Consider the following 22,997-nt stretch of genomic DNA (forward strand, 5'->3'; position numbering starts at 1 on the left):
CCAGCCCAGTGAACTTGGTGAGACCTCGTCTCTACAATAAATCAAAAATTAGCGGGCATGGTAGCAGTCACATGGAAGGAAGGCTGAGGTGGAAGTATCATGGAGCCCAGCAGGTCGAGGCTGCGGTGGCCAGGAGCATGCCACTGCCCTCCAGCCTGGGTGACAGAGTGAGACTCCAACTCAAAAAAACAAAAGAACCTCAGGAATGTTTTAAACATAAATTTAGCCAGGCGAGGTGGCTCACGCCTGTAATCCCAGCACTTGGGAGGCCAAGGCAAGAGGATTGCCTGAGCCCAGGGCTCGAGACCAACCTGGGCAAATTGGTGAGACATCGTCTCTATAACAAATCAAAAAATTTGCTGGGCATGGTGGCACACGCCTGTGGGTCCAGCTTCTCGGGAGGCTGGAGCAAAAAGATCACCTGAGCCCAGCAGGTTGAGGCTACAGTAACCATGAGCAACAGCGAGACTCCAACTCAAAAAAATAAATTTAAATTTGATGGCATAATATAGATGACTGTAAAAGGATAAAAGATCGGAAGTTGAAAACTATATGAAACAATATGAAAACTATATGAAGTTGAAAACTATATGAAAAGTTTGGAAGTTAAGCACTATAGTTAATTCACCTGAAACAAACATCTGATCAAGCCAACATTTGGCATGATTTTGTCTGTATTGAATAACGAAAATCAAAACACTTCTTAATGCATTTAAAAATCCTGGATGAGACGGGCTCGGTGGCTCAGCCTGTAATCTTGCGCTTTGTGAGGCTGAGGTGAATGGATTGCCTGAGTCCGCGGGTTCGAGACCCCGCCTGGACAACTTGGCGAGATCGCATCTCTACAATAAATCCAAAAAAAAAAAAATTAGCTGGGCATGGCAGCACGTGCTACTTGGAAGGCTGAGGCAGAGAGATCGCCCGAGCCCAGCAGGTAGAGGCTGCGGTAGCCGGGAGTGAAGCTCCAACTCAAAAAAAAAAAAAAAAAAAAAAAAAAATCCTGGATAGAAAGGTTCGGAAGTGTCTCAACATAGTTCCTAAATTGCGTATGAATCCATTATCCGCGAGAGGGTTTATCTTTCCTTAGCACGACCTCTAATGTAATAAAGGTCTTGTCTAAAACAATCCTTTTGGAGAGAGAGCTTGTGGTTTAAGAAGTAACTGCGGTGCCTATAAAGAACTCTCCTAAATATTCAACGTAAATAAGACACTTATTTACACATTTTCAAACCTTGCCTGGATATTTCCCCCCAGGCTTGGGCCTTATTCCTACTAGGTAGGAGAGAAACATTGCAGCACAATCCACACAGAGCTCTTTAAACTTGTCCTCAAAGCCTCACGAGGTGGGCACGAGACACAAATCTGGGCTAAACGGCTCAGAGGCGTGGCCAGGGCAGCGGGGACAAGGGCACGAGGGCCCCCGGGCTGGAGGGAAGAGATCCCAGCCGGTATCTCCAGCCTCCGGAAGGTTAAGTGTCAGATGCCCATCTCCGCCCTCCGCCTGATACTGCGTAGCGAATTTCTTTGAGTACTCAGTTTTCAAAGAGGCGAAGAGGGTACGAAAGCCACTGGGGCGGCCCATCCCGTAGAAACAGCGGCCAGACCATGCCCCTCCGCAGCAGCAGTTGAACCGCTTCCGAGAGCTCGGGGCAGGGCCTCGAACTTTCCCGGGCGTTGGTTGGTTATTCCCTGGCCCCGCCCCCTTGGCCATGCGCGGCAGCTCTCTCCTTTGACCTTTATTCAAGCCATGCGCTGAACATCGGTTGGTCCGGCTTCCCTTTAGCGTGTGTTCGGCCCATCCAATGAGGAGTGAGCTTCGCGAGGCCTGTCGGGAAGGGCGGCTGGCCTATATAAGCGGCCTGCGGGGCGTTCCCTGGCGTTGGGGTCGCAGTGCGAGTCTCCGGTGGAAGGAGGGTCTGTAGGACGAGTTTCCAGGGCTGAGACGATGGCAGAAGGAGATAACCGCAGCACCAATTTGCTGGTGAGTCCTAGTGGCCTTTCCCGAGGGAACCGAGCGAGGCCTCCGGGCTTCGGTGGGCTTGACGGGGTGGCCACCGCGGCCTTGTTCTTATCACCTGCGGCGGGCCCGGCCCTCCTCTCCTGGTTCCCGGCGCAGGCGGCGATGCCTGTTACTCAGACTTGTTGGTTAGTTCCTGCGTGGCGGTCACTGGTCGTGTCGACTGCCTAACATCCCCTGGGGATGATGCGATATGGGGCGAGGAAGGCTCATGATTGTTTACTGCGGACAGGGGTCGAGAAAGAAGCAGACAAGGGGGCTGTGTGATAGAAGCCTGGGATGCAGCCGGCAGAGGGCCTCGAGGGGCCCTGGCCCCAGTCATATCCAGGTTTATCTTAACTGGGATGTGTATGCCTTCTTTCCCCCTAAAACTTGGGCAAGGGTGGAGGGTCAAAGGGCTGCTGCCGAGAATTTCTGTTAGAGCTGGCACAGCTTAAAACGGTCCGAGGCTGCGAGCTCACCGCAGGGAACTGGGAGGGGGAGTCCCGCTGGATCGACAGTGCCAGGTCTTGAAAATCTAGGGAGGGTCACGGGAAACAACTGAAAAGTAATAAGCCGGGATCCGCCGGAATTGCAGTGTGGTGGTACCATAGGCGGACAAATGGTATTCATTACGAATTTAAGTGCACCATCTGGGCAAAAACAGGAGACATAGTCGTGCATTTTCTCCGTTATTCTTCCCCAGAGAAGGACAGGACACACACTAACAATGAAAAGAGGAACCAATCATTTAATTTTTAGCTCTTGAATTTCCAGGAGCCCAGATTCAGACGAGTTAAGTGACTTTTCAAGGCCATTTGGATTGTGCATGATTTTCCCTTTGCATTTGTTTTTAGGAATTCATAGTTTGTCTCCTTAAACGCACACGCACCTTCTCTGTAGTTAGTATAATTAGCACCCAACATGGTTTCTTTTAAGAGGATTAATTGAGGCACAAAGAAGTTGCCCGAACCCTATTGAAATGACAAACCTTGGGGAGAGCTCCTGATTCCCAGCTCAATTGTTCTTTCCAGCAGAGCAGTGTAACTAAGGAGAGCAAGGCCTTTGGTCTTGGTTTTCCTGGATTCCAACCTTTTAATTTCTGTATATCAGTTTCCTCATCTGTAAAATGGGGATACTAACAATACCTTTTTTTAGGTTTTTTGGGAAGATTAATTAAAGCATAAGCATATAAAATGCTTGCTTTCTTAACTAGTATTAAGCATGGGGCATAAAATCAGAAGTATTGAGGTCACCCAAGTGATCTGTTATTGCATATTTCCGAGTGATAATATTTGTAGAGATACTTTGGTTTCTTATTCCAGTTTTTTTCTTCCTTCAGCAAAACCAGCTTTTAAGGGCTCTTGCCATATTAGCTCGTCCTAGAGGTTTACTTTCAGATGTCAGTTTGCAGAGAAATTTGAATTTTCTTACCAAAATGTCCTCATAAGTGGTAAGAAACACTGTATTGAGGAGATACATTGAGCTTAAAATGCCACATCTAATTTGGTGAAGGTAATTTCCCTTAATTGTGTAATGAATGCCAACATCTACGTGATTCCATTACACAAAGAGCTATTTTAGAAATTGAATGCTGTTCTGAGAAAAGTCTTTCCTAATGGATTTAGAAGGATTTAAATCAATGAAATGACAACAGCACATCAATTCTCACCACCTGAAATAAACAAAGTGATCTAATTTTGTTAATACTCTACCACATGACTGTGACTTTGGGAAAGTGCTATTTTGAGTGCGCTTTTCTTTAGTTGTAAAATGAGTAGAATTATCCCTACCTTGTGGAGTTATATGAAGATTATATCATGTATGTACAGAATAGCCCAGTGCTTGAACTTGGAAGGGAGCCATTAAAGGATGTGGTGTTTTTTTGTTATTTTTTTCCCTGTTGGTTTCTATTTTTGGTACCCAAACTGTAATTTTTCAGAAACTAACTAGTTTAAGATATTTGATTTGACTAGAAGTTATGTTACATATTTGGTACCTTAGAAGAATTTAACTCTTTATGAACCACAAAAATGTCAAGAGAGGTAAAATGATGGCTTTAAATGTTGTTTGTAGGCTGCAGAGACTGCAGGTCTGGAAGAGCAGCTGCAGGGATGGGGAGAAGTGATGCTGATGGCCGATAAAGTCCTCCGATGGGAAAGAGCCTGGTTTCCACCTGCCATTATGGGTGTGGTTTCTTTGGTGTTTCTGTAAGTGAGCTATTCGATTACTGTGGGTTGTGCTGCTTATTACTAAAGGCTCAAGTAATACATAGCTTCCATTTATGGAAGCGCCTGAAGTCTTTTGTAATAATCTATCAAGAATATCTTTACTTATCGTCAGTTCTCCTAGTTTCCAGAATTTGTAATACTTATGTAAACTTGGTAACCTGATGTAGTTGTTGAGTAAATCAGTAATTCAGACTTTTTGGCCTCAAGACCCTTTAAAGTCTTAAAAATTATTGAGGACCTCGAATAGTTTTTGTCTATTCATATTTATATTAACCACTGTAGCTATGATATCAGCATGTCATGAAGCCTCTGGAATATTTCTTGTGAGAAAATTAGAAATAAATTGGCAAATATCTCTGAGAGCCAGTGGACTAAAGAAAGGTTAAAATAGACATCTTTAACTAGGAGTAATAATGGCTATGTTTTTCTAACCTTTATTAATTGTTTTTAACAGGATTATCTACTATCTAGATCCGTCTGTTCTGTCCGGTGTTTCCTGTTTTGTTATGTTTTTGTGCTTGGCTGACTACCTTGTTCCCATTCTAGCGCCTAGAATTTTTGGCTCCAATAAATGGTAGGTGGCATAATGATTTGACAATCTACTTTTTGAGTAGTTACTGAACTTGGTGGCTGTGATTAGTATGTTGTAATTAAGCAGAGACAATTGTGTGTCAGATACCTAGGGGTTAGATTTATTGTTTTCATGTGAAGAATGTTTTAACTGATTCAGATATAAATCATGAATTTTCAATAGTCTATAATTAAAGTTCTTATGGTTAACCAATCATTTTGACTTTTAAAAAATTTTTTATTTAAGCAAAGTTTTTTTTTTGTTTTTGTTTTTTTTTTACGTAGGAGTCTCACTCTGTTGCCCAGGCTGGAGTGCAATTCCACGCTCAAGGCTGCCTCAGCCTTCCAAGTAGCTGGAACTACAGGCATGCACCACCACACCTAGCTAGTTTTTTGATTTATTATAGAGACAAGGTCTTGCCAAGTTGCTCAGGCTGGTCTCAAACCTCTCACTTCTGCCTCCCAAAGTGCTGGGATCATAGGCATGAACCACTGTGCCTAACCTAAGTGAGGTGTCTTTATTTTATTTTATTTTTTTTTGAGTTGGAGTCTCACCCTGTTGCCCAGGCTGGAGTGCAGTGGCATGCTCATGGCCACTGCAGCCTCGACCTACTGGACGCAGGCAATCCTTCTACCTCAACCTTCAAGTAGCTGGAACTATAGGCCCACGCTACCATGCCTAGCTAATTTTTTTAATTTAATGTAGAGATGAGGTCTCGCCAAGTTTCCTAGGCTGGCCTTGAGCACCTGGGCTCAGGCAGTTCTCTCACCTCAGCCTCCCAAAGTGCTGGGATTACAAGGCTTGAGCCACTGTGCCCGGCCGAACTTTTTTTTAAGGTAAAGTTTTAACTTATAATGAGCTTTCTATAAAAGTACTTTACATTTTTATATTTCTACTGATATGTAAGATAGTACAATATTAATTTTACAAATTGTATTTGAATGAATGCAAAAACAGTAACTCGTAGATTTTATCCTCAATCACTTAGCAACTATGAAGTATTTACTATGTCAGGCACTGTTCTAAGTGCTGTGAAATATTTTGCTGGGCATGGTGGCTCTTGCCTGTAATCTGAGCACTTTGGGAGGTGGAGGTGAGAGGATTGCCTGAGTCCAGGTGTTCAAGACCAACCTGGACAACTTGGCAAGACCTTGTCTTTATAATAAATAAAAAAACTGGCTGCGCATAGTGGCATGCACCTGTAGTTTCCAACTACTTGTGAGGCTAAGGTAGAAGGATCCTCTTAGCCCAATAGGGCAAGGCTGTAGTGGCCTTGAGTATGCCACTGCCCTCTAGCCTGGGCAACAGAGTGAGACTCCGACTCAAAAAATATATATATTTTTTTACTTTTAAGATTAAACTTGTGTTTAAGGCTGGGATATTGAGGTATGACAGTGGCAGTTAACCAAGTGTTTCAGAATAGTTTCAAACTATAAGTGTGGGTTGTTGATTTTATTCATACCATTCTTTGTAAGGTTGCTTATGAGTTCCTAAGATAGTGTTAAGTGGCTAAGGATCATATAAAAAGTATTTTAACTTTCTCTAGCATATTTTGTTTTGAGTTGGAGTCTTACTCTGTTGCCTAGGCTGGAGTGCAGTGGCACAGTCATGGCTCACCGCAGCCTTGACCTCCTGGGTTCACCTCAGCCTCCCAAGTAGCTGGGACTACAGTTGCATACCACCACATGTGGCTAATTTTATTTATTTACTTATTTTTATTTTTTAGAGATATGGTCTCAGTGAGTTTCCCAGGCTAGTCTCGAACTCAGGCAATCCCCTCACTTCGGCCTTCCAAAGTGCTGGAATTATAAGCATGAGCCTGAGTGTGTGTGTGTGCCTTCCAAAGTGCTGGAATTATAAGCATGAGCCTGAGTGTGTGTGTGTGTGTGTCCGTGTCCGTCCCAGCTGGTCTGAGCTCCTGGAGTCAAGCAGTCTACCTGCTCACCCTGAGCCACCACACGTGTGTGTGTGTGTGCGCGCGTGCGTGCATTTTGCCCCGGCTGCTCTGAGCTCCTGGAGTCAAGCAGTCTACCTGCTCAGCCTCCCAAAGTGCTGGGATTACAAGCATAAGTCACTGTGCCTGACCACTTTGTCTAGCATTGAATTTCTCACCTTTGATCCAAAGTAGTGAGGCAAACTAGATGTTGGAATCAATTTTTTTTTCTTCCAGCAGCTATTCCATCTTGGTTGCTAATTTTAATTTGATTAGTATTCTACTTGTGCTTTTAGTTTTTTGTCTCCCAGGTGATAGCAAATTATAAAATAATTCTGTAAAAATAAGGATTTTTAATGTTTATCTTATGGATCCTTAAAAACCATATATTTGGGGGGAGTTTGCTTATATTATGGTATAATTAACCATGTTTGTTTAAAGTTGTTTCCCCCATAGCAGAATGGATTAGTGCTGAGAAATATTCTTTGAGTTGTTTTTCACTTGCAGTACTGAATTAATGTTATTGATTTTGGGGGGCAAGTTTGTGACTGGAATGTAACAGTTAACAAAGGGAATCAACTACTGACCTTGACTTAATTAGCCAGATGACATTCTAATCTGCTAATTCATAACTCCTGGAGGAAAGTTTTCAGAAATAACCACTGATCACTTCATGCTGCAATGACTCAGTTACCAATAGTGCAAATTTTATTTCTTGATCTTATAGGGAAGAAAGAACACTGCTGCATAGTCACAATCTAGGCTTGACCACAGGCAACATATGAGGTCTAATTGTTTGCAAGAAATTCCAGGGCTCAGCACAGTTTCTCCTAGTTTGATCTATTACTGAAGTTTTACATTATGTCTGTGTAGCAAAGCCAGCACAGAGGCATTTTTAAAAATCAGAACCAGGAAAACATGATACATATGAATAAACGGTTTTTCATGGGAGTGTCTTGGAGGATTTTTACTGCTGTCTTGTGTGTTGATTATATCTTCCCACATGGGGACTAAATTTATAAAGAAGTTGTACTGAAGAGTGCTCAGATAACAACTGTTTGGTGGGACTCTTGATGGGCATCAGGGCAGGATTCATTAGGATTTTTGTAAAGTATATAGGAATAGCAAAATCAAATTTATACTGATTTCTTCATGGTCCATAGAAGTCATGAGTCTTTTTTTACTGTCATTAACCAAATGTGGCTTCTGAGCCATAGATGATCATTTCTTTAATATATTAAAGACATACACACTTTATGTAAAAACTGACTCGTGCTGTAAAAGGTGTCTTAGTGGTGCAAGAACTTCACCTGCAAAAGATAAGAGTGAAACCGTTGAAGTGGATGGTGTGAGCTGGGCACAGTGGCTTACTCCAATAATCCTAGCACTTTGAGAGGCAGAACTGAGAGGATTGCCTGAGTCCAGGGGTTCCAGACCAGCCTGGGCAACTTGGCAAGACTGTCTCTACAATAAATAAAAAAATTAGCTGGGTATGGTGGCACATGCTTGTGGTTCCAGTTACTTGGAAACTGAGGCTGAAGGATCACCTGAGCCCAGTAGGTCTAGGCTGCGGTGGCCGTGAGCATGCCACTGCACTCTGGCCAGGGCAACAGAGTGAGACTCCTACTCAAAAAAAAAAAAAAAAGAAAAAGAGGATGCTGTATTTCTGTCTATAGATTTGCTTATAGCAAAGTGGAATTTCTTTTTCTAGGACCACTGAACAACAGCAAAGATTCCATGAAATTTGCAGCAATCTAGTAAAAACTCGACGCAGAGCTGTGGGCTGGTGGAAACGCCTCTTCACACTAAAGGAAGAAAAACCTAAGATGGTACTCTTTCTGCTTTGACTTATTTAAGTAAAGCGAAATTTTAAGGCTAAGTACATTTTAATTTCAGTATAATCTAATGGTAATCTTTTTAATAGTTTGATATTTATTATTATCCATTGGTTTAACTCCTAAATGCATTCATAAATATTTATCTGTATTAGACTAAATCATTGAAAATTTAAAAATTATATTTTGCATTTAGTGTTGTACTCTAGTAAAGCAAACTGTTTGTTTCTTTTTCTTTTTAAAAGTAAAAGACAGCCGATCATGGTGGCTCACACCTATAATCCCAGCACTTAGGGAGATGGAGGTGAGAGGATTGCCTGAGTCCAGGGGTTCAAGACCAGCCAGGGGAACTTGGCGATATGAGACCTCATCTCTACAATAAATAAAAAGAAAAATTAGCCAGGTGTGGTGGCATATGCCTGTAGGTCCAGCTACCTGGAAGGCTGAGGTAGAAGGATGGCCTTGAGCCCAGCTAGTCAAGACTGTGGTAGCTGTGAACATACCATTGCACTCCAGCCTGAGAGAGAGAATGAGACTCCTACTCAAAAAAAAAAAAAAAAAAAAGAAAAAAGGTAAAAGACATACTTAGAAAGCATCTGTTATCTCAGCTTTACATGGGATTACTATGTGAGGTAATTAATTGAAAGAGTAGTATAAACTGGGCTCGGTGGCTCAGCCTGTAATCCCAGCGCTTTGGGAGGCTAAGGTGAGTGGAGTGGATTGCCTGAACCCGCCGGTTCGAGACCCTCCTGGGCAACTTGGCAAGACCTCATTTCTACAATAAATCAAAAAATCATGCTGGGCTTGGTGGCTCAGCCTGTAATCCCGCACCTTTGGGAGGCTGAGGTGAGTGAATTACCTGAGCCCGCGGGTTCGAGACCCGCCTGTGCAGCGAGACCTCATCTCTACAATAAATCAAAAAATCAGCCGGGCATGGTAGTGCATGCCTGTAATTCTGTCTACTTGGAAGGCTGAGGCAGAAGGATTGCCAGAGCCCAGTAGGTTGAGGCTGCGGTGGCCGGGAGCAGCCACTGCACTCCAGTCTGGGCAATGGGGTGAGACTCCAACTCAAAAGAAAAAAGAAAAAAGAAAAGAGTAGTATAATTTATATTATGAATTATTTAATTGATATATGTAGAATCACAGTAATTCTAGGAGGAAATGTAACCAAATTCTATAAAGTAGATCTACTAGAATTTTCTGTGGGTTTTATAGACGACATAGGTTTTTAAATCTAAGTATTTTTAAAGAAAAGTGATAATAAAAGCTAAATTATTTTCCAGGCTTTGAAACAAACATTCCATCACCCAGGCTGGAGTGCAGTAGTACACTCACAGCCACTGCACCCTCAGCTTGCTGAGCTCAGGCAATCCTTCCACCTCAGCCTTCCAAGTAGATGGAACTACAGGCATGTGCCACCATGCCTGATTAATTTTTTTTTTTTATTTGTTGTAGAGACAAGGTCTCATCAAGTTGCCCAGGCTGGTCTCGAACCTGTGGGCTCAGGCAATCCTCTCAGCTCATCCTGCTAACGTGCTGGGATTATAGGCATGAGCCACTGTGTCCAGCCTACAAACGTTTTTTTAATTGACAGAAATTGTATATATTTATGGCGTCCAACATGATGTTTTGAGATACGTATACATTTTGGGATTGTAAAATTCTTTTTTTTTTTTTTTTTTAATTTGGAGTCTCACTCTGTCACCCAGGCTTGGAGTGCAGTGGCACACTCATGGCCACCGCAGCCTTGACCTGCTGGGCTCAGGCGATCCTTCTGCCTCAGCCTTCCAAGTAGCTGGAACTACAGACGCATGCCACCACATCTGGCTAGTGTTTTTTTGTGATTTATTGTAGAGACAAAGTCTTACCAAGTTGCCCAAGCTGGTCTCGAACCCATGGGCTCAGGCAATCCTCTCACCTTGGCCTCCCAAAGTGCTGAGATTACAGACTGAGCCACTGTGCCCAGCCTTGTGAAATAAATTCTTAAAGTCACACTTCTTAGTCTGTTTCTAGAAGTTGTAAATTCCTGCTTTTTTCCTTGTTAGTACTTCATGACCATGATCATTTCTCTTGCTGCGGTTGCTTGGGTGGGACAGCAAGTCCACAACCTGCTTCTCACCTACCTGATAGGTAAGTCTAAGGAAAACATACAAGCACATTCTGGCCAATGAAGCCTAACTGAAATTTAGCCAGTAAACAAAAATGAGTACTTGCCAAATTTAAGGCACTGATCAAGGAACTGTGGCAATATATAGAAAGATGACTAAGACACCCAGGTCCTTGTTTTCAGGGAATTTATGGTCTTACAGGAAGAGAAGGCAGAACATAATAACCAAGGTAGACAGTAATGTGCAGGAGATAAAAATAGGCAGTCATTATTATGTGTGATTGAAGAGGGTGTGATAGCAGAAGTTTCTGGGGATAAATCCCGTTGGAAGTAATGGATTTTATTGTCTGGGAATCTACATTCTTGAAAATGTAATAACCTTCAGGAAGTTAATTGCTGCCTCAATTTTGTTCTTTTGTTTGTTTTAAGTGACTTTCTTACTGTTGCTTCCCGGACTAAACCAACATGGAATCATTTCGAAGTACATTGGAATGGCCAAAAGGGAGATAAACAAGCTTCTCAAACAAAAAGAAAAGAAAAATGAGTAATTCGCCTGCTGTATTCAGTGTGATTAAGGGAGTATATGTCCCTGGGAACAGTTTCTACTGTACCATCTGGATACTAAAATGTAACAGAAGCAGCTCTTTGCTGTTCCTCCCTCTCCCTTAGCTAATAGAATTTCAGACTGCCAAGTAAGGCTTTGTGCATAGTGTCTTCATTCAAGTACAGTTGATGCATTCTCATCAGTTGGCCTTGTGTGCGCAACTCATTAGTGACCCGACTTGTTTTGATTTTTCTCACCCAGGGTTAATTGAATTCTTACTTTTAGATAATGTCCTTTAAAATAATGTAGTGGTGAACTTTAACCTTTAGTACAGTTAAAGTGACTTTAGATAATTGTTCGAGTTGATGTTTGCTTTAGCTAGATACTAGGTAGTCTGTGGCTACAGGAAGCTGGTTCTACTGTTTGCTTCCACAGTCTGCTTTAAAAACTATCTGATTTCATGAATATATAGACCAAATTTACCACTTCTGATGAAGAGACCAATTCAGATTCATTCCTCATTCTGTCTCTTTACTGTGGGTGAAGAATCCCCATGGAATAAAATGAAACTAATTCTGTGCCCTACTATATATAGGTTTCTCCCTTGTATAAAACTTGGCAATTTGGAGGAAACCTTGACCCTTTTCTCTCAAAGAGGAATGTTTGACAGGCTTAGAACTCTTGTCACCTTGCACATGGACTTCAAGCAAACTTTCAAAAGTTTGTATTTCGGGTTTGTAGCAAAACCTTGAATTTCAGATTTCCAGCAAACTTTAGCTATAGTATTCAGCAGGTTAAGACTCATGTCTATGACTTTTACTCCAAGGCCAGCCAGTAAAGGACAGAAGTCTTCTATGTTCAGTCAAGATTCATTTCGGTAAGAAATAATCTTATCTGACTAATTTTTGAGGCTAAAATAAGGCTTCAAAGGTAAGCCTCAGAATTCTCATTTTTGGTAATAACAGTTGTTTGGGTTCCCATAGTTTTGGCATAGAAGAGAGTGACTACACTGGTATCTGAATTTTTTCCTAGAAATTTCCTGAAAAATGCAAGAGCTTTTGGTGAGAGCAGACTTGAGGTCATGATAGTTGGCCTTTGGTCTACATAGACTTTGTAATTCCTTGGAAAGCTTCTTGTAATTATTCTTTCCCTCTCAGGAGCAAAAAATTTAGAGTAGTTGAAATCTGTGGGAGTGAACCTCTGAGGGCCAAAAAATGTGACATATTTGGGAACAATTCTTAAGTTGATAAACTAGCTGTAATATAGTTTTGTGAATTTATTGCACTGATGCTGTACCTTGTGATATGTCTGTCCTTGTTAAATAAGTAATATTGTTTTTCTCTTTAATGTTGCTGTAAGCAGTGGTGTTCATTGTAGCATATGTTTGGTTTTGTTTTTTAATGTTTCTTATGAAAACTACCTTAATTTTACATGTGTTTCTTCATTGTAAATAAGCCTGTTTTCCTATCAGGATTTTTTGTGTGTGTGTGGATACATGTTCTACTGATAACTACTTTTACAGTTTTAATTCTGTATTATTTCTTCTACTTTGTTTTGTGAAAAGGGGAAAATTAAAAAAATAAAAAAAAGCTGGAATCCTCGTGTCTTCCTCTCTTTACAACTTAGCCAATATTTTTACATGATTGGATTTGTGGATCTGGTTAACGAGGCATCCTGTGTGATCTTGATGTTGCGTATAAGGCATTCTTTAAGAACAAAGTGAAATAAAAGGTTTACATTTATTCATCCAGTAAACATCAGGTACTATGTTAGATGGAAGAGGAAGTGAGAGGGTCTAATGATGATGTGGGAGAGAACTAAGCTGGGAGAACGGGCAGGGAACAGAACAAGCTGAACTGACAGTTCCTGTGTGGGTAACTCTGCCCCAGGACCTTGCCCAGTGCTTGTACATGGTGGGGGTGGGGGTGCTCTTTCATTAATTGTTCAGCCACCTTTGTACTTCAAAGTCTTTAAAATTAGAGTTCAGTGGGGCGCAGTGGCTTACACCTGTAATCTTAGCAGGTGGGAGGCTGAGGCGAGAGGATTGCCTTAGCCCAGGGGTTCCAGACCACCCTGGGCAACTTGAGACCTCAGCTCTACAATAAATCAAAAAATTAGCCAGGCATGATGGCTGATTAACTACTTGGATGACTGAGACTGAATGATTGCGAGCCCAGCAGGTCGAGGCTGTGGTGGTCTTGAATGTGCCACTGCATTCCAGCCTGGCAACAGTGAGACTGACTCAAAAAAAAAAAATAGAGCTTAAATTAGATTCAATTTTTAAGAGATGAGGGTCTTGGTATGTTGCCCAGACTGAAATTCCAGGGCTCAAGTGGTCCTCCTGAGTAGCCAGAACTATAGGCACACACACTACTACCATGCTTGGTAGTAGGATTTTTTTTTTTTCTTTTTTTAATCTTGCTGTCTATGCTTGTTGGTGGGTCTTGGGAACAGATTAATTAGCAAATTAAACTCTGTCCCTCCACTCCAAGCAGTATCCTTTAGTGGAGCCTCCTGTGGGTTTGGTGATGTCCAGAAAGGGAAGTCCCAACTCAATATCACCTCAGGTCTTCCCATAGTTGTTGGGTTCTTTGAAAGGCTGGCCTTTCACCATACAGCTATGATTACTTCTCAGGCCAGTCTCACCTATCTGGTTTCCTTTCTTAGACCATCTTAGCTCATTTTAAGCCAGACACCTGCAAGCCACTTCTGTGCCAGCTCTGACTACAGCAAAAGTGGACACTTGCAACACTTGCCCTGATACTACCTCCAGGGGAGGTCCCATCATTCCAGAGTTCATGGGTGGTTGGCAAGGGAGAGGGAGACCACTTGGAATGAGTTATGCCAAGGAGAGTGAGAGGATTTTTAAGAATTTTTGTGGCTGGGCTCGGTAGCTCAGCCTGTAATCCCAGCGCTTTGGGAGGCCAAGGTGAGTGGAGCCTGCGGGTTCGAGACCTGCCCAGGCAACTTGGTGAGACCTCATCTCTACAATAAATCAAAAATTAGCCGGGTGTGGTAGCACATGCTTGTAATTCCAGCTACTTGGAAGGCTGAGGCGGAAGGATCACCAGAGCCCAGAGGGTCAAGGCTGTGGTGGCTGGGAGCTTGCCACTCCACTGCAGTCTGGGGGACGGAGTTAGACTCCAACTCAAAAAAAAAAAAAAAGTAATAATAATTTTTGCTTCTGTTTTTTTTTTTTTTTTTGAGTTAGTCTCACACTGTAGCCCAGGCTGGAATGTGGTGACAAGCTCACAGCCACTGCAGCCTCAGCCTGCTGGGCCCAGGTGATCCTTCCACCTCAGCCTTTCAAGTAGCTGGAACTATAGATGCACACCACCATGCCTGGCTAATTTTTTTAGTTATTGTAGAGATGAGGTCTCACCACATTGCCCAGGCAGGTCTGGAACCCCTGGACTCAGGCAAGTCTCTTGCCTCTGCCTCCCAAAGTGTTGGAATTACAGGTGCACACCACCACACCCTGCTCACTTTTTGAGTTATAGAGATGAGGTCTTACCAAGTTGCCTAGACTGGCCTTGAGCCCCTGGACTCAGGCATGTCTCTTGCCTTCACTTCCCAAAATCCTGGGATCAAGGTGTGAACCACCACACCCAGCTATATTTTTGAATTTTTAAGAGACAATTTAATGCCAGCAGTTTACTTTCTATATGGGAAACTGGCACAACACCTCCCACATGGTGGGCACTCGCTCAGTATTGCTGGATGAAAGAATTAATGCAGTGTATCAAGAGCTAGTGGATGCTGGGCATGGTGTCTCACGCCTGTAATCCCAGCACTATGGAAGGTGGAGGCAAGAGGATCACCCGAGTCCAGGGGTTTGAGACCAACCTGGGCAACTTGGCGAGACTTTGTCTCTACAATAAATCCAAAAGCTGAAAGTGGTGGTCCACGCCTGTAGTTCCAGCTACTTGGAAAGCTGAGGTGGAAGAATCACTTGATCCCAGCAGGTTGCTGCAGTGGTCATAAGCATGCCACTGCACTCCAGCCTGGGCGACAGAATGACACTCGAACTTAAAAACAAAAGAAGAGCTAGTGGATGTGATATTTTTCTACTTATTGTAAGACTCTTGAAGGAAAATGGTTTTGTTCACTTAACTCCTCATTGTTGGCTAAGGCTAAGGAGTTGAGGTAAGGTCCACATTCTTAGCAAACAACACGTAAGTGTACAGGGAACCAGTTCTTTTTTTTCCTTTCTTTTTTTTGAGTCCGAGTCTCACTCTGTCGCCCAGGCTGGAGTGCAGTGGCATGCTCATGGCCACCACAGCCTCAACCTGCTGAGCTCAGGTGATCCTCCTGCTTCAGCCTTCCCAGTAGCTGGACACAGGCATGCAACACCATGCCCAGCTAATTTTTTGATTTATTGTAAAAACAAGGTCTCTCCAAATTGCCCAGGCTGGTCTCTAACCTCTGGGCTTGGGTGATCCTCTCACCACCTCCCAAAGAGCTGGGATGACAGGCATGAGCCACTGTGCCCGGCAGAACCAGTTTTTAGAAAATTTTCATTAAAACGAAAAGGTCAGGTTCAGCGGCTCACACCTATAATCTCAGTACTTTGAAAGGCCATGGTGGGAGGATCACTTGCACCCAGTGGTTTGAGACCAGCTTAGGCAACATAGAAAGACCTCATCTCTACACAAAATCAAAAACTTAGCCGGGTATGGTGGTGCATGCTTGTAGTCCCAGCTACTCAGGAGGCTGAGGTGGAAGGGTCACCCAAGCCCAGGAGGTCAAGGCTGTGGTGAGCTGTGATCATGCCACTGCACTCTAGCCTGAAGTGAGACTCTGACTCAAAAAAAGAAAAAAAGAAAATAGTCCTTTTGTAAATTATAACCAGGGAATGTTATATCCCTGAGATGTCCAAGTTTGCTTTCTTCAAGGTTTACTTATGATTTGAGAAGACATTGGAGTGAGGGTGTGTGTGGGTAGACTGAAACAATATACTGATAACTTAGTTATTGGTCTGGTGCAGTGGCTCATGCCTATAATCCCAGTACTTTGGGTGGCCGAGATGAGAGGATTGCCTGAGTCCACAGATTTGAGACCAGTCTGGGCAATTTGGCGAGACTTCATCTCTACGATAAATAAAAAAATTAGCTGGGCATGGTACCACGTGCCTGTAGTTCCAGCTACTTGGAAGGCTGAGGTGGAGGGATCACCTGAGCCCAGCAAGTCGAGGCTGTGGTGGCTGTGAGCATGCCACTGCACTCCAGCCTGTGTGACAGAGTGAGACTCCAACTCAAAAATGAAAACAAACGAACAAAAACTGTCAGTGATTGCGTACTTTGCCAAATTTGTGTTAATCAATTGATTCTCTCATTTATCTTCACAGCAGCTTCAAGTGGTTGGTAGTATCATCTCCATTTTACAGATGAAATTAATTTGCCTACTCATTTATTCATCAGATATTTATTGAGGGACTACTATGTGCCAGATCCTTGTCTGGACTATGGGTATGGTAGTGAATAAAACCTAACAAAGCCCTGCTTGCTTGGAACTTAATGGTCCAAGCACTTCCACTTTATGACAAGAGGTAAGTATTATGGAGAAAGATCAAGCATGGCTGGGAGGAATGAGGAGGAGTCTGTACGTTTGGGTATGTGTGGCTGAACAGAGCTGAGGAATGCCAGGGACCAAGCCTCCTGGCTAGTTGGGGGAGAAATATTATCAGAGGGGAGAGCAAATGCAAAGACCCTGAGGTAGAGCATGCTTGGAGTGTTTGAAGAAAAGCCAGGGGAGAACGGTGGGGGTGGATAGTAGTATCTGTGTGTCAGTACAAGGAGGCAGGTGTGCACATCACCTGTGACCTTGTAAGCTTTTGTAAGGAATGTGGATTTTACGGAAGGAGATGGGAGTCCTTGGAGGGTGCTTGATCTGACTTAACTCTTTAAAAAGTCATTCTGGGGGTGGGGGGGGTGGACACAACATCAATAAGGGTACCTGATCTCAAACCAGGCAAAGTGGGAACCAAAGGGAGGCCCAAACATGACCTGTACGATGACCACTTGTATACCTCATCCTGAATTGTACCCCACATCTTTAAAATAAAATAAAAATAAAAAGTCATTCTGGCTGCCATGTGGGAAAGACACGAGTGGGTAGATGGGAAGATGAGAGTGGAAGCAGTGAGGTAAGGAGGCTATTACAAATATTTCAGAGGTTAGGTAACTCTCAGTAGACATTCATCTCCAGGGGAGTGGAGCCAGAATTCACTCTCCCAGGTGATCAGACCCCCAGGGCGCCAAGCTGTACCCACAGCTCCATGTAGTTTCCATTGCCAACATACAGCATCTACTATGAGACTGTTTGTAAGCCCTTTGCTGCCATATCTCATCTGACACTCGCAATATCCTTTAAGAGACAGATATTATTATTACCCCAACTTCTGTCATTATTATTAACAGCATTTTACTTCTGGGGAAGGTTCAGAGAGAATAGAAGTTCTTTTCCAGGTTCAGAAGAGCAGATAAAAGCCACTGGCTCAGAATCCTGAGGGTTTATTCTGGAACATTTGTGTTTTTCTTCCTAACTATGTATCCCAGAACTTGAAAAAAATGTCTGGAGCCCCAGTAAATAATTCTAAGATTTAGGGATAGTCATAAAGGAGCCACTGATTAAAAAAATATACTTTTGTTTACTGTAAAAAACCAACATATACACCCGTCTCAAAAAATAAAAGAAAGATGCATACAAAAAAAAGCAGGTGCCGGGCTTGGTGGCTTAGCCTGTAATCCCGCGCCTTTGGGAGGCTGAGGTGAGTGGATTGCCTGAGCCCGCGGGTTCGAGACCCGCCTGGGCAGCGAGACCGCATCTCTACAATTAAAAAAAAAAAAAAAAAATCAGCTGGGCGTGGTAGCGCATGCCTGTAATTCCGGCTACTTGGAAGGCTGAGGCGGAAGGATCGCCGGAGCCCAGCAGGTCAAGGCTGTGGTGGCCGGGAGCGGCCACTGCACTCCAGTCTGGGCGACAGAGTGAGACTCCAACTCAAAAAAAAAAAGCAGGTTTCCAGCCGAGCTTGGTGGCTCACACCTGTAATCTCAGCACTTTGGGAGGCGGAGGTGAGAGGATTGCTTGAGCCCAGGGGTTTGAGACCAGTCCAGGCAACTTGGTGAGACCTCAGCTCTACAATAAATAAAAAAATTAGCTGGGCATGGTAGAGGGCGCCTGTAGTTCCAACTACTTGGAAGGCAGAGTTGGAAGGATCACCTGAGCCCAGTGGGCCCAGCCTGCGGTGACTGTGAGCGTGCAATTGCACTCCAGCCTGGGCGACAGAGTGAGACTCCCACTCAAAAAAAGATAAGAAAAGCAGGTTCCCCAACCCAGTTCCCAATGTCTTCCCCAGAGTCAAGGACTGACTTGTGGGTATTCCAGAGATACTATATCCGGAAATATATATAATAATTTAACTTAAATGTATAAATGTAAGTATATTAAAATATTTTGATCACATATAAAAATTTATTCTAAATGGTGAACTACAATTGCAATAAAAACTAGCAAATACGTAGGCCTTGTTGTCGGTTTTCAATTTTTACAGATTAAGTGCTAAAAGATAGCTGAACTCTCAATGAATGCCTCACTTTAAATCCTCTCCCAAGTCTCACCTGGTTAGGTCGATTCCATCGACGCTCAACTGCCAACCCCTGACGAGGCTTTGCCTTTCCCCCGCCTGCATTTACTACTAGGTAGTTCCTGTTTTGACTTCGCCTTGGAAAGTCTCGCGATAGCCCGCTCACTTCCCATAACTCCGTGCGCTCTCCCTTTCCGTCCTCTTTCCGCCATCTTTCCGTGCCGGTGAGTACATTTCGCTGAGAGCTCCCACATCATCCGTCGGATATCGACGCCATCCCGCAATCTGAGACTGGGCTTCGGCGTCCTGCGAGGATGCGGTCTACTCCTGGGCCGGGGTTCTTGGCTTTGCTGGGGTCTGGCAGACATAGAGGAGAGCCATGCCCGGACTCCCCACGCTCTGCACTCTTGGGAACCCGGATCCTTGGAGTGTAGGCCGCAGCTCTGGCAGGAGTCGGAGCTTCTGGCAGGAGTTGGAGCTTCCGACCGCTCGGAGAGCGGTACCCCCCGCTCGGGCCGCAGCGCTTGGATCTCTCCCTAGCGGCGTAGGCAGCGCCTTGGTCCCGAGGGCGGGAATCATCGGGGGTGGTGGTGGCCGGGTGGCCGAGGGATTACTGCCGTTCTGGGAGCTTGGGAAGCTGAGGCCACCTAGCAGGTAAAACTGCGTCTCGCCGAGCTTGGCAGTTTGCTGGGTAGTAACTCAGATCTTCCGGACTGCGGAGTTTTTTCTTAGACACTTTGTTGGACTCAGGAATGGTGGGTCTCTAGGCACTTGTGTCTCCATATTTGGGAGCTTCCAAACTTTGTTTGATTAGTGTGTCGTGCGGTGTGTGCTCATTGGAAGAGTCCAGTCCGGTGGCATGTAACATAAGTGTTCTCATTTGCCTTCGTTTACGAGGTGTTAGTGGTTGGTAAAAGTAAACTGGTTTAAAGGACAATTGGTTACATTGGTTACTTAGTACAGATTCTGCGGACTTTGAGAAATTTGGAAAGCATTGCCGGTGATTCTCCGTTTCCGCCCTGACCAACTATACCTCATGTTTCATTTTGGTTACTGGCAGTTTCCGCCAATTCTGGGTTTTTCTTGTGTCAATTGGATGTTGTTCCACATCCTATCATCTCCGCCTTCAGTGTGCTGCACCGTTTGTAATCAAGAATGTCCATGGGTGCTGGGAGTTCTGGAGAACCAGCCTTAGACTTAGGGAAACTATGCAACGGTGGGGGCAGAAAGAAAGGATGCTTTAGCAGTGGAGTGATTGGGTGTCTGTTGATATTGGCAGTGCGGGTGAAACTTGTTTTGTCTTTCCTGAACAGCCATGGTGCGCATGAATGTTCTGGCTGATGCTCTGAAGAGCATCAACAATGCCGAAAAGAGAGGCAAACGCCAGGTTCTTATCAGGCCGTGCTCCAAAGTCATTGTCCGGTTTCTAACTGTGATGATGAAGCATGGTAAGTGTGCTTCTGTGCTTTTTGTTTTGATGCCAGACTTTTAAAGGAGTTAGTCCTGGAGATGAATTACAGGGGAGCAACTTGTGTTACACCTGGGAACTAGTGCAGTTGACTTGTGGATAGTCTGTACAAGTGAAACAGCTAAAGAATCAGGGTAGGACTGTTGGGGGAAAGAAAGAAACTTGCATTTGGGAGGCAAATGACATAAGCCATTGAATGGGCTCCCTGGGAGGGACAGGAAGGATTGTTTCAGTACTTTGGCACAAACTAGCCATTAGGAGTGGGAAGCAATGAAGGGCCAAAGGGAAAATGATTCCTTTTGGAATTGTAAGGTGTACTGTTTGGGCGTTTTCCCTACATTTTTGTTAACTAGGTTGTAAAAATTAGTTCAGTTACAGAGGGACTGCCCTATTCCCGGACTGCTTGGAAAAGCAGTTGCTGAGATGATGTGAGGGTGAAGCAAGGGGAACAAAGATTTGGGCCTCAAGTAGACGTCTGATTTAATCCAGTTGTGTTTTGTAGGTTACATTGGCGAATTTGAAATCATTGATGATCACAGAGCTGGAAAAATTGTTGTGAACCTCACAGGCAGGTTAAACAAGGTAAGAATTGGTGATTTTACACATTTAAAAGCCTTAAGAGTTCTGACCTGATGTTATAGGTTGTAGTTGCCTTGCTTTTAAGTAAAAGTTTGGAATTAGTAAAAAATTGTTCATTTGCTTTATATTACATATAGCTCCACTTGTTCTCCAGGATTGTTGACTCTAGAATTGTCAGTTGACCTCGTGTTTGTGTGTGGTATCAGCTGTCTGACAGATGGTTAGTGAGACTAACACTGGTGCTTCTGGTACTTGAATCCTGGATATTACACTACCCACCACACTCTCTTAGACTTGGATGGTTCAAGGCCACTGAGCCTCAGTATAAATAACTTGCCCTTCCTCTCTTGGTGATGTGTTGGATTTTTTTGAACAAAATATTTTTATCTGAGTAAGTGAGGCTCTCTGAATACCATTGTCAATACTTTGTTTTTGCTGGCAGGGATTCACATGTGTCTTTGAGGTCTTTGCTGCCTTTTGACTTGTTAACAGCATAACCAAGTAGATCCATTTGATGGTGGTTTAACTGATGGCAGGTGTCTGTTAGCTAATTGAGGTCACTGAGCCTGCTACTCTGCTGCCTGTATTCAAGTTTGTAGTTTTCAGATTTGCAGTGGGTCTGAGCTCCTAGCCCAACACTGATGGGGGGAAATAGACCCAAAGTCTATTTAACCATGCCTAAAGTCATGGTTAGTTATAGTTGCTGGATTAGTAAGGTTATTTCCTGATCTAGCAGTTTCTGTTTACTTTGTTTTTTTTTGAGTTGGAGTCTCACTCTGTCGCCCAGATTGGAGTGCAGTGGCATACTGCCGGCCGGCCACTGCAGCCTCAACCTGCCTCCAGGTCCTCCGCCTCAGCCTTCCAAGTAGCCGGAACTACAGGCATGCGCAACCACGCTTGGCTAATTTTTGATTTATTGTAGAGACGAGGTCTCGCCAGGTTGCCCAAGTGCATGGGCTCAGGCAGTCTACTTGCTTCGCCCAAAGTGCTGGGATTACAGGCTGAGCCACAGATCCCCACCAGCAGTTTCTGTTTTCAAAGATGCTTTAGTATGTAATGAACTTGTTTCTGCTTCATGTGTGAATAGAGAACAGTTTGCTTTTAGTTTCTCTGAACTTCATTTCTCTCGTTTGTAAGAGAATGTCTTCTCCATCCCTTTCATGCAAGAGATGGACCTACCCTCACTGAGGAAGTAAGATATTGTTTAAAGACTAGATTCATTAAAATTAAGATTACTTTGGGTTAGAACTGAAAGACAGGGATTTTTGCTGCTGAAATCAGTAGAGTCCTGGGTGCTGCATGTAAAAGACTTTGGAAAGATCTTTCACTGTGTGTGGCTTGCATGAGGAAACTGGTTTTCCTTAATTCTGTCCTTGCATTAATTCCATCCTGTGTGATGTTAACTGATGCCAGTGTTAGAAAAGGAGACCCTAAGCAGGCTCCTGGCATAGGGCAGTTGGGCCTTTCTGACAAACCCACTTTTAAGTTTCTGTGCATTAAATCTGCCTTTGTGAGTTGGAGTCTCACTCTGTCGCCAAGGCTGGAGTGCAGTGGTACCCTCATGGCCACCATGGCCTCTATCTGCTGGCCTCAGGTGATCCTTCCACTTCAGCCTTCCAAGTAGCTGGAACTACAGGTGTGTGTCACCACACCTGGCTAATTTTTTGATTTATTATAGAGATGAGGTATCACCCAAGTTGCCCAGGCTGGTCTCAAACCCATGGGCTCAGGCAATCCTCTCACCTGGGCCTCCGAAAGTGCTGGGATTATATAGGGATGAGCCACCCTGCCCGGCCATATCTGCCTTTTAAATGATCTTATAAGTGTCTTAGATTTCGGTCCCATCCCACAATCTAAGGCTTCGTGTCCTTCAAGAGTGCTGTCTCCTCCTGGACTGAGGATCTTGGTTTTGCTGGGTTTCTGGTAGGCATAGAGGAGAGCCATGTCTGGGCATAGCACTCTTGGGATTCTAGTCCTTGGAGTGCAGGCCACAGCGCTGGCGAGAGCTGGAGTTTTCAGCCGCCTGGAGATCTTGGCTGGGCACAGTGGTGCACACCCCAGCACTTTGGGAAGTTGAGGTGGGAGGATTGAGTCCAAGAGTTTTAAGACCAGCCTGGGCAACTATTCCCTGGGGGGGTGGGGGGGGGG

General features: G+C 44.0%; 2 protein-coding genes across 6 annotated transcripts in view; both read left to right on the top strand.

Annotated features, from left to right (window-relative positions):
* The first annotated feature begins 1,887 nt into the window (after positions 1-1,887).
* On the top strand, positions 1,888-12,813 carry ARL6IP1 (ADP ribosylation factor like GTPase 6 interacting protein 1). The gene is made up of 6 exons (XM_008050117.1): positions 1,888-1,981; positions 4,073-4,206; positions 4,682-4,801; positions 8,443-8,560; positions 10,612-10,696; positions 11,103-12,813. The coding sequence occupies exons 1-6, from the start codon at positions 1,946-1,948 to the stop codon at positions 11,219-11,221; spliced, it is 612 nt and encodes a 203-aa protein (XP_008048308.1). The 5' UTR covers positions 1,888-1,945; the 3' UTR covers positions 11,222-12,813.
* Positions 12,814-18,970: 6,157 nt separating this feature from the next.
* LOC103251525 (40S ribosomal protein S15a) overlaps positions 18,971-22,997 on the top strand; it is a 6,841-nt gene continuing 2,814 nt past the window's right edge. For 2 of the 5 annotated variants that reach the window (XR_002481479.1, XM_008050118.2), the window contains exons 1-3: positions 18,971-19,026; positions 20,116-20,250; positions 20,773-20,852. Coding sequence is in view for 4 of the 5 variants with exons in the window: in XM_008050118.2 (XP_008048309.1) it covers positions 20,118-20,250; positions 20,773-20,852 (213 nt within the window). In the remaining variant the exon portion in view is untranslated. Of the gene's footprint in view, positions 19,031-19,423; positions 19,457-20,103; positions 20,251-20,772; positions 20,853-21,066; positions 21,070-22,997 lie in introns of those variants that run through there. The other 3 variants (XM_021708594.1, XM_021708593.1, XM_021708592.1) reach the window with 3 other exon arrangements.

The sequence above is a fragment of the Carlito syrichta genome, unplaced genomic scaffold (genome assembly GCF_000164805.1).
Source record: "Carlito syrichta isolate Samal-C Ts95f unplaced genomic scaffold, Tarsius_syrichta-2.0.1 Scaffold142996, whole genome shotgun sequence".
NCBI lineage: Eukaryota > Metazoa > Chordata > Mammalia > Primates > Tarsiidae > Carlito > Carlito syrichta.